At 49.4% G+C, this 11,974-nt stretch overlaps 1 protein-coding gene across 2 annotated transcripts in view; it reads left to right on the forward strand.

Moving 5' to 3' along the window:
* GNAO1 (G protein subunit alpha o1) overlaps positions 1 to 11,974 on the forward strand; it is a 135,289-nt gene that overhangs the window by 108,729 nt on the left and 14,586 nt on the right. The window contains exons 5-7 of one of the 2 annotated variants that reach the window (XM_064670643.1): positions 570 to 698; positions 1,399 to 1,528; positions 9,652 to 9,805. In XM_064670643.1, the coding sequence (XP_064526713.1) occupies positions 570 to 698; positions 1,399 to 1,528; positions 9,652 to 9,805 (413 nt within the window). The remainder of the gene's footprint in view (positions 1 to 569; positions 699 to 1,398; positions 1,529 to 9,651; positions 9,806 to 11,974) is intronic. The other variant, XM_064670642.1, reaches the window with a different exon arrangement.

Genomic DNA, 11,974 nt, shown 5'->3' on the forward strand with positions numbered 1-11,974 from the left:
CCTGAGCTGGATTTCAGACTGAAGTGGTGACTCACTTGGGCAGCTTCACCTCCCTTCACTGGAGCTGCCTGAAAGCAAAGCATCCCACTGAGCATGGCATCTCCCTCCCTCCCAGCACAGACAGAGCCATCTCCCCCAGGGGACTCGACCTGTATGTTCTGGGAGCAGGACCTGTGTGCTCCAACCTCTTATCTGAATAAACCCTTGCAGGAAAGCGGGTGTGTGTACAGAATCCAGCACAATGGACCAACTGGGACCTTTGTCCCTCAGGGAATAAAAATAGCAAGTAATATTAAAACTGTGTATTTTCACAGATTGCGATCAGGACTCACAACACACCACACTTAATTTCCTGCTTTCAGTTCACTATCAGATTTTGTGTTTAGGTTAGTGGGGTTTGTTTTTCCCCAGAATAGGACTTTTTTCCCTGTAACTACAATATATTCAGCCATGAAAAATGAGATTGAAGAAGATTAATAGGAAGCTGAAGGATTCATCTGAGATTGGCAAAGATTAATGTATGCCTTATTCTTATCTGTTTTCTTTTTCTCTTCCTCTTTTTCTCTTAGCTACCTAGACAGCTTAGATCGAATCGGAGCTGCAGACTACCAGCCCACGGAGCAGGACATCCTCCGAACCAGGGTCAAAACCACTGGCATCGTAGAAACCCATTTCACATTCAAAAACCTCCACTTCAGGTTAGTCCAAAACTGCACAGTAAATTTTCAGAACTATTTATCCCAGGGTTTCCCCGTAGTACCTAAAGGAGGAGTTGTTAAATTGCTGGTCAGTGCATGGACATCTCCCACTGCAGAAGACAGGGAGTTTTGGGGGGTCAACAATATGAAATGTTTGGTCTAGAAAGTCACTGCCTGTAAGATAGAAGCTCATGGCAGCCTCTTCTAAGCCAAACACCACCTCCTTGTTGAAAAGTATAATGTGAGATTGATCCCCAGGCCCGATCAAGTTTCATAAATGTAAAAATATTTGGCCAAATCTTTCCCTGATGTGGCTCAGTCCCGCGTAGTTCCTGCTGTACATTGACCCACAAGATCCCAGCCAGTAGAGAGAAGGGGGCATGAAGACAGAAGGCCATGCACAGACAGTGTTTAAAGCATATAAAACTCAAGAGCAGAAGGTCTCCACCTCCACAGACCCTTTGGGACCCAGCAGGCTGCTGAGGCTATCCCAAAAATCCCCACATCCTGCTCTGTAACTGCTCCTCCCAGTCCTCCCTGGCTCCAGGCACTGGAGGAACAGACCAAGCTGGTGGTGAAAGACCTGTGGCCTTGCCTTTGGAGCCTGGCAGGGCCCCCGTGGCCAGAAAACACCAAGAATGCTGAAGTTTGCTGGTAACTAGGAGTGAGCAGGTGCTGATGACCCTCTCCTGTGCCGCAGGCTCTTCGACGTGGGGGGCCAGCGGTCGGAGCGCAAGAAGTGGATTCACTGCTTCGAGGATGTCACAGCCATCATCTTCTGCGTCGCGCTGAGTGGCTACGACCAGGTGCTCCATGAAGATGAAACCACGGTGAGTCTAACGGGGTCCTGCAGGCCCCAGCACCTCTCTGTGGGACTCTGCATAGCCAGCAACTCCTTGGAGATCACCGAATGCTCCCTGGGGTGCTGCAGTCATGGGCTTTTGTCCGTCACTGCCCCTTGGCTCTGAAACCTTGGGGAGGTTTGTCCTCCTCCACACTCTTTGAGATGAAGTCTGCGTGCCCAGGTAATGTTTCCTTGCACCGGTGAGGTCACAGTGTTTTATTGCTGCTCTCCAGCCGACCTGTGTGTTTCCAAAATGCATTCCAGGGACCTGTCTCAGCAGGAGGAGGTGCAGCACAGTGGGCTTTGAGGAGATGTCAGGGAAGCAGTCAGGCTGTGATGCAGAGGTGCAGGGTGGCCATGCACGCCCACAGCTTAGCCTGGGAGTATAACCTGTTTCTTCAGGCTGCAGAGATTCATTTTCCTTAGTGAGAATGGAACTGTTTGATTCCTCAGGTAATTTGCTCTAGGAGAGATTTTATGACTTCCCACTGTGACATTAGACTCAAAATACCATCTGGAAATAGAGCTGGCGAGGACCTGTGTGCTCCCTGGCATTAGAGTGCAATTAACACAAGTGAATGGAATACACAGAGAGGATGCAGCAGGACTCATGCCTGCTTTCTGGCCATTCATTCAGTGGAATGGGGTGCATGTTTTTGTGAGCAATGACAACTGCTGTGGGCACCCAGTTGCATTTGTCTAATGAAAAGGGATTGGAGGCCATACTCAGGCTGAGTGATGATTTCAGTGGTGCCCAGTCTGCAGCATGGAGGGCTCACTCCTGCCAGCTCTGTGTCTCTGAGGGGTTTTGTTCTGCTGGTAAAGATGTCAGGCTTACAGAAAGCTGTGGATGAGGAAGGAATCTGGGGAAAGATTGCTGTTGGGTAACAGTTGTCTTGTCCCCAGAAGACTACAGGTACTGTGGTTTCTAGCCTCTGAACCAGGTTTATGAGCAAACTCTTTGATGAAGTCACCTGGTTGTTTGGATGGTACTGATGCTAAAATTCAGGGTGATGTTACCAGCATCAGTCATGGTTCCCAAGGGAATGGCATGAAGCTGTGTCAAGGAGAGGTTTAGGCTGGAAATTAGGAAAAGGGTCTTCACTGAGAGTGTGATTGGGCAGTGGAACAGGCTCCCCAGGGAAATGATCACAGCACCAAGCCTGCCAGAGTGCAGGAAGTGTTTGGACAATGCTCTCAAGCACATGGTGTGATTCTTGGGGTTGTCCTGTGCAGGCCCAAGAGCTGGACTCAATGATCCTTGTGGGTCTCTTCCAACTCAGGATATTTTATGATTCTATGATTCTGTGATCATGACTGCATCCCTCCAGACTGAGACACCCTACATCCTCCCATGTCCACTTATTTATACCCTCCAGTTGTCACCTTCCTCTGACTCTGGCCCTGATACACTTAAGGATGCTCAGCCCTGTAGCATTGACTGAGAATGAACCAAAATCTTCTGATGTGATTTGAAAAATCCAGCCATTATCTCAGTGCCATAGAACTCTGCAGCCAGGCAGTGAAAACAGCCAGGAGATACAGAACTCACAGGGAGAGGGCAGGTCCATGTGAGAGGGAGCAAAGCTGTTATCTGAGCAGAGAGCAAGGTGCTCTGTAGGTATAACTTGGACTGTGACACCCAAACAGGGAAGCCAAAGGCAGCTTTTAGTACAGGTCACCTTTGGGTGCTCATCTACACAAGCCAGAGCCTGTGATTCAAAGCCACAGAGCACAAAATAGAAGGGAAGCCTGAATGCCAATGCCATTTTTTAAATGTCAGGCTTAACTCTGCTCCTCTGAACTGGAGGTTAAAGCATCTCTCCTGGGGAGAGCACTGCCAGTGACTTCCCCTCACCCAGCACCACCCTGGAGACAAGCAGGGTGCCAGCTCAGCCTCCCTCCTGAAGTGCCCTGCTGCAGAAACTGGGATTTATGCATCTCTAACTTCCCTTCTGCAGCAGGAGAGCAGGCTGGTGCAGCTCTGGCACAGCGCTGACATTTGCCTGCTATTTCAGTCCCTTCTCACAACACTTTTCGGGGGATGCTGAGCAACAGGAGGGCAGAGGCAGCCGCTGCTCATTTACACATTCCACGTAAACGGGGACGGATTCGGCATCGGCAGCGCCGGCAGGACGGCCCTGCCTACCCCAGATAAACAACCCTGGGCGAGGCCAGTGCAAGTAGGAAAAAACACTGCTGTTGGAGATTGCCTGCCCTGTTACATCCCCTTCACAAAGGGCAGGTGGGAAACGTGGCACCCCAGATCCTGACCCCTCCCAGCTGAACCCCCAAGCACTCGGTCTCCTCCCTGCTCGTGGTGCCTCTCCCAGAGCCCAGCAGTAAAGCAGCATCTCCTCACCCAGCTGACTTGGTGCCTCTCCCAGGGCCCAGCAGTAGAGCAGCATCTCCTCACCCAGCTGACTTTGCCGTCTGCATCCGTCCCATCTGCCGGCTCCAGTGACGTCAGTCAGTTTTTATTGCTTCTCACTTGGAAAACACAAAGAGGAGGCAGCTGAGAAAGTGAGCTGGAACTGCTCCTCCAGCTTCATTTCCTAGGGATGCTTAACTCCAGTGCAGGCCCTTCCAGCTGTCCCGAGCTGCTGCAGGGCTGGGGGCTGTACAGATGTCTCTCTGAGTATGGAAAGACTGCAAAGAGCTTTCATTGCTGGCGGGGAGCCATGAGAGGGAAAAAGCCCTACTGCATCTCAGCACCCAAAAAAAACCCCTTCCAAAGTTGGGTGCACAGGGAGAATGGCTTTTCCTCCAGTGCTCAGCACCCAGATGTCAATGATCACAGGATTTCACAGGTGCTTTTTGCACTTCTCTAAGTCAAACCACGCTTTGGCTGGAGAAAACTGCAGTTCAGATGCAGTCAGCCTAACACAGAGAAGGCAGGGGCTGGTCTTGCTAAGCCTCAGCTGGGACGAGTGCAGGGTCAGCTTGTTTCACTGAAAAACACTCACAAACAACAGGTTTACTGTGAATCCTTCCCGAAGAGCTGGTTAAACAAGGCTGGGTGAAACACCCCCTGACCTGTCCCTACCCTTACAATTCAAACACAGGGCTGTGCTTGTAAAGGTTTTTTGTGGTTTACTGTGCTCTTTGTTTTAAAAGACTGAGCACCCATCCTCCTGCAGCAGCTAAAACAGGGCTGTTGTGTGTGAGGCCATCCCTGCTCCCTAAGAGCAGGCAGGGATATAAGGGATGTATTTTCTCTCCAATTCACTGCCACAAAGAGCAGCACAGCAGGAGTCAAGGAAAGCAAATACTTCCCTATGTCCAGATCAGAAAGTCATAAAGAAAACTTTCTGCATCTGTGATTTTTAGGCCCATATACCCATGAAGATCACGCTTTGCCTTTACCAAGTCCCTGACAAGGAGCTGCCAGGATCTCTGCCATATTTGTACACACTGGGAATGTCCTGGTTTTAGCTGACAGAACATCTTCATGGATTATGTCTTTGCACAACAAGGCTATTTTGTCTCATTTCTGAATTATCTTTATGTTTCATAAGTTGAGGTTACAGGAGGAAAAGCCTCATCCCTGTAATCCGGGAGGAGAGAGGGACAGCAGTCATATCACTTAGTAAAATTGGAGAAAACAATTAACAAGGGTAGATTTCTGTTGTTCTTTTTAAGTGGAATTCCTAATGGAATTTTAAAGAAAGACAGAAATGGCATGGAACCTGTCATGGGAACTGAGACTACCCTCTGTTTTTTTTCCTTGCAAATTCAAAGGAGTTGTGGCAAGAGAGGGAGATGTTCATGCTGTACATTGCTGCCTTTGAAACTAAGATGTGTAGGTCAACCATACCTAGCCAAGACATGCAAGTATTGCTCATGTCCCCCTTACTGAGGATGGGATGGGCTGAAGGGCTGTGCTGGTGACCCTTGGTGTGCATTAGTGTTGGCCTGTTGGTTTGGATTGCACTGCATGACCTGGTTAGTGTGCTCTCTCTGCTGTCACTGGGCAAGGAAAATGGAACTGCAGTGCTCAGAAATTGCCTTAGGAGTGACAAAGCAAGAGAAAGTGGCTTGGAAATATAAGCAGGAGGGGGAATATGGAGTTTCTGTGCTTCAGATAACCATCAGTGTCCTCACAGCTCGCATGACAGCCAGCACTTAATGGCCAAGGGAAACAGAAAAGATTGAATCAACTGTGTGTTGCAGAGATCACCAACTCTCCTGCTGTGCTCCAGTGAAAAAAATATGGGTTTTATGGGTGTGTTTCTGCCTGGGCAGAGTCTTGACCACAGCATCCTTTCTCCCTGGTGCTCAGTGGAAAGGTGTCTGCCCTTCGCATCGGTGATGGGAACGTGGTTGTGCAGTGACATCTGAACTCAGCTGTCAGCAATTCTCTCTCTTGTCCTGTGCAGGAAAAGTTAACTGGACCTGGAATGTGTGTGAGCAAGTGGTTACTCCTCTGTAACGTGGCTGGTGGGGCTGCTCTGCTTGTTGGGGTATAAAGTATTTGCAGGCGTAAGGATTTAAAATAGCAGTTTTGAAACAGGGAGTGACATTTAGATGTCAGTGTTTGAGGAGCCCTTCCCTCGATGACAGACCCAACACGAAGTGAGAAAAAGCAGCACGATGGATGCAAAAGCAGGTGAAGTGATTTATATCACTTCAGCTAAAAATATGAGGAGTGTAACCTCTAGTGGCTCCCACCAGAGCAGGCACGACTGCCCCATCACAGCAGCACAGGTGCTCCTGAGAGGGCCCAAGGCAGGCTCTGAGGGACTCAAAGGGCCTTCCACTGTGGATTTACTGGGAGGAGGGGGATTATTTGAAGGCTTTAACTTCTCACTAACCCTTTAGCAGCCTGTCCTTTTACATTTGGTCCCCAGACCCTGCCTCCCCATCCTCACCTCTCAGCCTGGGTCTGCCATAGCTGTTAGAGGGCTGCTGCAAACATCTGGTGAACTAGTAGCAGTGGGAAGGGAAAGGACATTCCCAATGTTAGCCAGCACCTAGACAGCTTGAATCCATGTGTAGGCTCCCAGAAGCCTTCCCAGGATGCGACATGTCCCACGTGGCATCCCAGTGTGACAACAGGAGCACCCCTGCCTGCCCACCAGGGCTCTGCACCTTCACCACACACAGAAAGCAACTCCTGGCTTTTGAATAATGTCTCCTCTTTAGTGGTGGGGAAGGAAAAGGTGGATTTAAGACCAAAACACTGCCCATGTCAATAAGAATGAGTGGGTGGAACAGTTGGTTGTGTTTACTCAGCTAACCCGCAGAGCTGAGGGAAAAATCAACATGTAAAGATCAGAAAGCCAGGTCAGGCAGCCTTGGGAAGCTTTAAAACTTGTTTCTGGAATCTGAAAGGAATGGAGGACATCAGTGTAACTGTGGTGCTCTGAAGGGCTGGGTTGGTCTGTGCTGTGTGTGTGTGATTCTGTGACTCTATTCTGGTTACAGCTGAACACTGAGTCTCTGTTTGTTGGGAAAACACTCCCATTTCCCAACATGTATTAACACAAATTAATCAGACTCCATTAGAGAAGTAGAAGGATTTCTGTAGGGTGGTGGGAGCTGTGTAGGGTGGCACAGGGCTGTGTAGGGTGGCAGGGGGCTGTGTAGGGTGGCAGGGGGCTCTGTAGGGTGTCAGGGGGCTGTGTAGGGTGGCACAGGGCTGTGTAGGGTGTCAGGGGGCTGTGTAGGGTGACACGGGGCACATGTTTCTCCATGCTTGTATTTTGAATCAGCAAGGATGATAAAAATGTCATTTAGAATGTTCTGTGGGGGACTCTGCTTTAAAAAATGGTTAATTATATTTGCTTTCTGTTCCCCTGACCCCCCTCCACTTCATCCTCTCCTCCAAAAGGCTTTGGGTAGCCAAGGATCTCCCCTACAAAACCTTTGTACGCCAGGTTTCTACACAGTTACACTTTTGGCACCACAAGTAACAAAGAGGAGCGTTGCTCCAGGGCTCCCACACCACCAGTACCACATGGGTTAGCAAAAATCAGCCCAGGGGCACGGGGTGATCCAGAGGAGCCACAGAGGGTAAATGCACTGTTACACTCGTACACCAAAGGGTAAATGTGTTGTTACACTCACACACCAAAGGGTAAATGTGTTGTTACACTCATACAACCGAGCCCCAAAGGGTAAATGTGTTGTTACACTCATACAACCGAGCCCCAAAGGGTAAATGTGTTGTTACACTCACACACCAAAGGGTAAATGTGTTGTTACACTCGTACAACCGAGCCCCAAAGGGTAAATGTGTTGTTACACTCACACACCAAAGGGTAAATGTGTTGTTACACTCGTACAGCTGAGCCCCAAAGGGTAAATGTGTTGTTACACTCACACACCATCGCGCCGTCCGGTGTGTGGGTACAACGGGGAAATGCTCAGTCACTCAGCACAGGGGACAGCAAATCTCACATGTCCTGTCTCACTCTGGGTTGGATCAGATGTTTCCTTCGTCCACGGAGCCACTTTTACCTGTATAAAGCATTCAGCAGCAGCTAAAGTACGTGAAATGAAAAAGAGGGTGTTACTCAGTGAAGTGCTGGGCTCAACTGCTGCCAGTGTGGGTGTGAAATGCAGTGGGAGGGGGTAAAGGCCCCCAGCTGACTCCTGTACGACTCCAAATGCCCAAATCCAGAGATGGGTGGGCAGGACGTGCTGCACCCACTCCAAAAACCCCTCTGGTCAGAAGCCCGTGCAGGGCCGTTCTCTCCAGTGTCTCGGTGGCTGTAACCGGTTTCTTACGCGCACTGGCGGGTCTGGGGAGCGCTGTCCCGAGGAGATCCTGCTGGGAAAAGCCGAGGAGCCGGTCTGGTCTGTGCCATGCTTTGCCTTTGATAACCCCCTGACTCTCGGGTGTGCTTCGTCCTCACCGCGCCTGCTCTGCTCCCCGGCTCCCGGCTCAGCGACGGCCCCGCGACCGGCGGGCGCTCCGGCGTCGGCCTCGGCCGGACATCGCCAGCCTCGGCACCTCCACAGCTTTGCCTCGGCCGACTGACCTTATCTAGCCAAACACAGGCCAAAAAATGGGCATTTGAGAGACCAACCAAATTTGGCAGGTATGAAAGCTTCTCTTGAACTGAGAAAAAAAAAAAAAAAAAAGCAAAAGCGAGTTGAGAGTTGAAAGCAGCAGGAGGGAACATGACACTTGGTTGACTTTGCCGTGAGCTCTTTCCACCACCATAGAACCATGTGGCGGACTCTGCAACTCTCTAACTGGTCTGGTTTTTTCGTTCCTCTTATCTCTCTGCTTTTCTGTGTCCTTTTTTGCATGACCTATAACCAAAAAGCTGACTTCTCGCTGTGTGTGCATTTGGAACTTATGGCTCTTCTGCTGGCCAGTAGCTAATCTTCTTCTAGAGGCATGAGCTAACACCACTGGTAGCTGCCTGAGGTCTGGTCTGGTTGTTCTTAGATGCTCTTTGTTACATTTTTCCTTTTTATACTGTTTCCTCTTCCTTTTTCACTTTTTTTCCTCTCTGCAAGACACTTTCTGTTGAGCCATCTTCCAAGAGAACTCCAAAAAAAAACTCTTCAAAAATTAAAAGCCCGACAACAGACAACACTAAACAAAGTAACAAAACCAGGCAAAGGTCACGGCAAGGTCATTTCCAAAATTATGTTACCTCGATGTCTGCTTCCAACTCTAGATTAATTCAAGGATCGACCAGTCCTTGGTTAATGTACCCAACCAGTTGTGTGCGGCACACATTCGAGAAAGTGGGGAAAAAAATAATTAAACATTATCGAAAACGTTTTAGAAAATCTGCATGAGCTACACCGACACAAAAATCTGATCAAAGGGCAAAAATAACTCTCCATCCATGCATGGTGCATGATGATTTCTATGAGCTGGGATCCTGTAAATTAATGTCATGCAAAATCAAAACAGCTCTGTATCGTTAAATGCCCTTAAGTTACTAACTGTGTCCAATGTTATAGGGATTGCATCTGTGTATGTATATGTTCAGCTGTTATGTATACATAAATTGATTATGTATATGGTAGCTTTTCTTTTTTGTTGTTTTCCTCTTTAATTTAGTTGTTTTAGATTTCCCTACATGTTGAACGTCCCTGGGGTCCCTGCCTTTGGCCTGATGTGATCTCTCCTTTCTGTTGCAGAACCGCATGCACGAATCTCTGAAGCTTTTTGACAGCATCTGCAACAACAAATGGTTCACAGATACATCTATCATCCTCTTTCTAAACAAGAAGGACATATTTGAGGAGAAAATTAAGAAATCTCCACTGGCTATCTGCTTTCCTGAGTACACAGGTAATGAGAAAGGTGGCTGCACAGGAGTGCCTGGCAAAGGGAGCACACAGTGCTGCCCAGCAGGGCTGCTGCTGTCCTGTAGTGCAGGCAACGAGGCTGAAGGTGCAGAGCTCCCATGGGCTTCACTTTTATTGCAGGAAGTGCCACAGGATCATCCTCACCATCTTTAGTGGTCCACTTAGAGCAGGAGGATGACTTGAACCAAGTTCCTTGCTGGCAAAGGGCCACCACCCCTGAGCAGTGTTTGATCTCTGCCTCACAGGTGGTTCTGATGCTGAGCCAGCACATGCAGCTGTGGGGCTGCAGTGCTGTCCCCAAACCCATGTGGCCTGGTTCTCTGTGTCACACAGGAGCAGGAACCTTCCTGCAGATCTCTGAGAAAGGTGCAGTGAGCTGAACCATTACACACAGGGGACTGGTCTCTGGGAGACCAACACATGGGCTTTGTTAGGCTGTCCTCAGCTGGAGTCCAGCTTTGCTCTTCCAAAACCCCCCACGTTCCCTTGTGGGTCCTGGTTGGCCACAACAAGAATCCCTCAGCAGTTCCTGGCCACCACTGCCCCACTGCCAGGCACCTCGGGGCTGCAGAGTCATCATCGCCCTGGCAACATTTATGGCCAGGCTGGAGGGGTCTCTGAGCAACCTGATCTGGCTGGAGATGTCCCTGCTCACTGCAGGGCAGTTGGACTAGATGACCTTTAAAGGTCCCTTCTAACCCAACCCATTCTGTGTTCCATAATCAACCCTCCAGTGTGCAGGCAGCAGGTCTCACAGCTTGGCTGCTTCAGCTCAAGCCATACATTTTTCATCACATTAGTTGAGGAGGTCCCCAGTTTCACTCTCAGGTTGACTGAAATCAAGCACAGACATAGGAGCACTTCCAGCCAAATGCAGGTAGAAAACAAAGTGTTTGATTTTCTATTCTACTGGCCACCCACAGCCCTTCACCCACAGAGCAGGCAGAGGAAGGCCACAAGAGCCCTGCCCCGAGCTTGGCTGGGGAGAAGGAGCCCCAGTGAAAGGTGGAGGTGAGAGCAGGGGCTCTGCAAGGAGCCCCCACTTCTGCTGCCTGCCTGGCATCTGACCCGCTGATGTGGGAATACACCACCCATGCAAAGGCTGCAGCTGCACCTGCTGCTTCCCTCTGCATCTCACCAGCTTCCACAACCCCTCATTACCATTCCGAGACGGCATCAAAATCAACTTTTATCATCATGAATTATTTAAGCTCACCGGAGACATCCCGATGAATCAACCCGACAGACAGAGCAGCAGATCTCTCTTTGTCAGGAAACGTGGTTGTGAACCAGGAGCACCAAGGGTGTCACATTTCTGGGCAGGCCAACAAATTATTAACCACAGCTTCTTATCTCTGAACACTTGATTTTTCGCTGTGAACAGACAAAGGCTGTCCCTCACTGCTGCTTTGGGCTGAATGGTCTGTGGCCACGGAGCAGAACGACTCCAGCTGAATTCAGAAGAACATCTGCAGGCTTCCTCTCTGGGGAAGGCTTGGGTGTTTGTCACCACCAACACATTTCAGCCATCTACTCATCTGCTTGGTCCAGACAGAACCAACATATTCCCGACACGTTTGTCTGAAAAGATCTAATCATGGAAATTTCAGTCTTTACAGTTGAAAGCTCATAATAATGCCTACCCCAAATCTGCCTGGTTGCAAATTAGATTGCTGCTTCTGGATGGCTTGTAGAGCAGCTCATCACTGTCTTCTTTATAGCAGCACTTCTATATACGGGATGGTTTCTATCATGCCCTCTTCTTTTTCCCTTTTCTCAGTGAAGCAAACCTGCACCTCTCACTCCTTCCTGGTCGTACTTTGTGCACCTGGCTTTGTGGATCTCCACTGAAGTCTCCCAGAAACCCTACTCTGAAATAACATTCTTACAGACCCCCGATGGCAGGGAGACTAGAAGAAGAAGGAATGTCATTTTAGATAGAACTGTTCCTTCCCAAGCAGTCCCAGCCCAAGAGAGGAGTTCACTGGGGGAGGCAGACCCTCTGACACACATGAAAACAAATACAGCTTCTTTCCGGAGTGCTTCAGCCCCAGGTGAACCAAACCAGTCTTCCCCAAATTTCAGAGGACCCCAGAGATGCTCTAAATTCCTTCAAGGTGCTGTTCTGGAAGCTGGGAGTTCTCATAATGCC

This window comes from Pseudopipra pipra, chromosome 14, assembly GCF_036250125.1.
Source record: "Pseudopipra pipra isolate bDixPip1 chromosome 14, bDixPip1.hap1, whole genome shotgun sequence".
NCBI classification, from domain to species: Eukaryota; Metazoa; Chordata; class Aves; order Passeriformes; family Pipridae; genus Pseudopipra; species Pseudopipra pipra.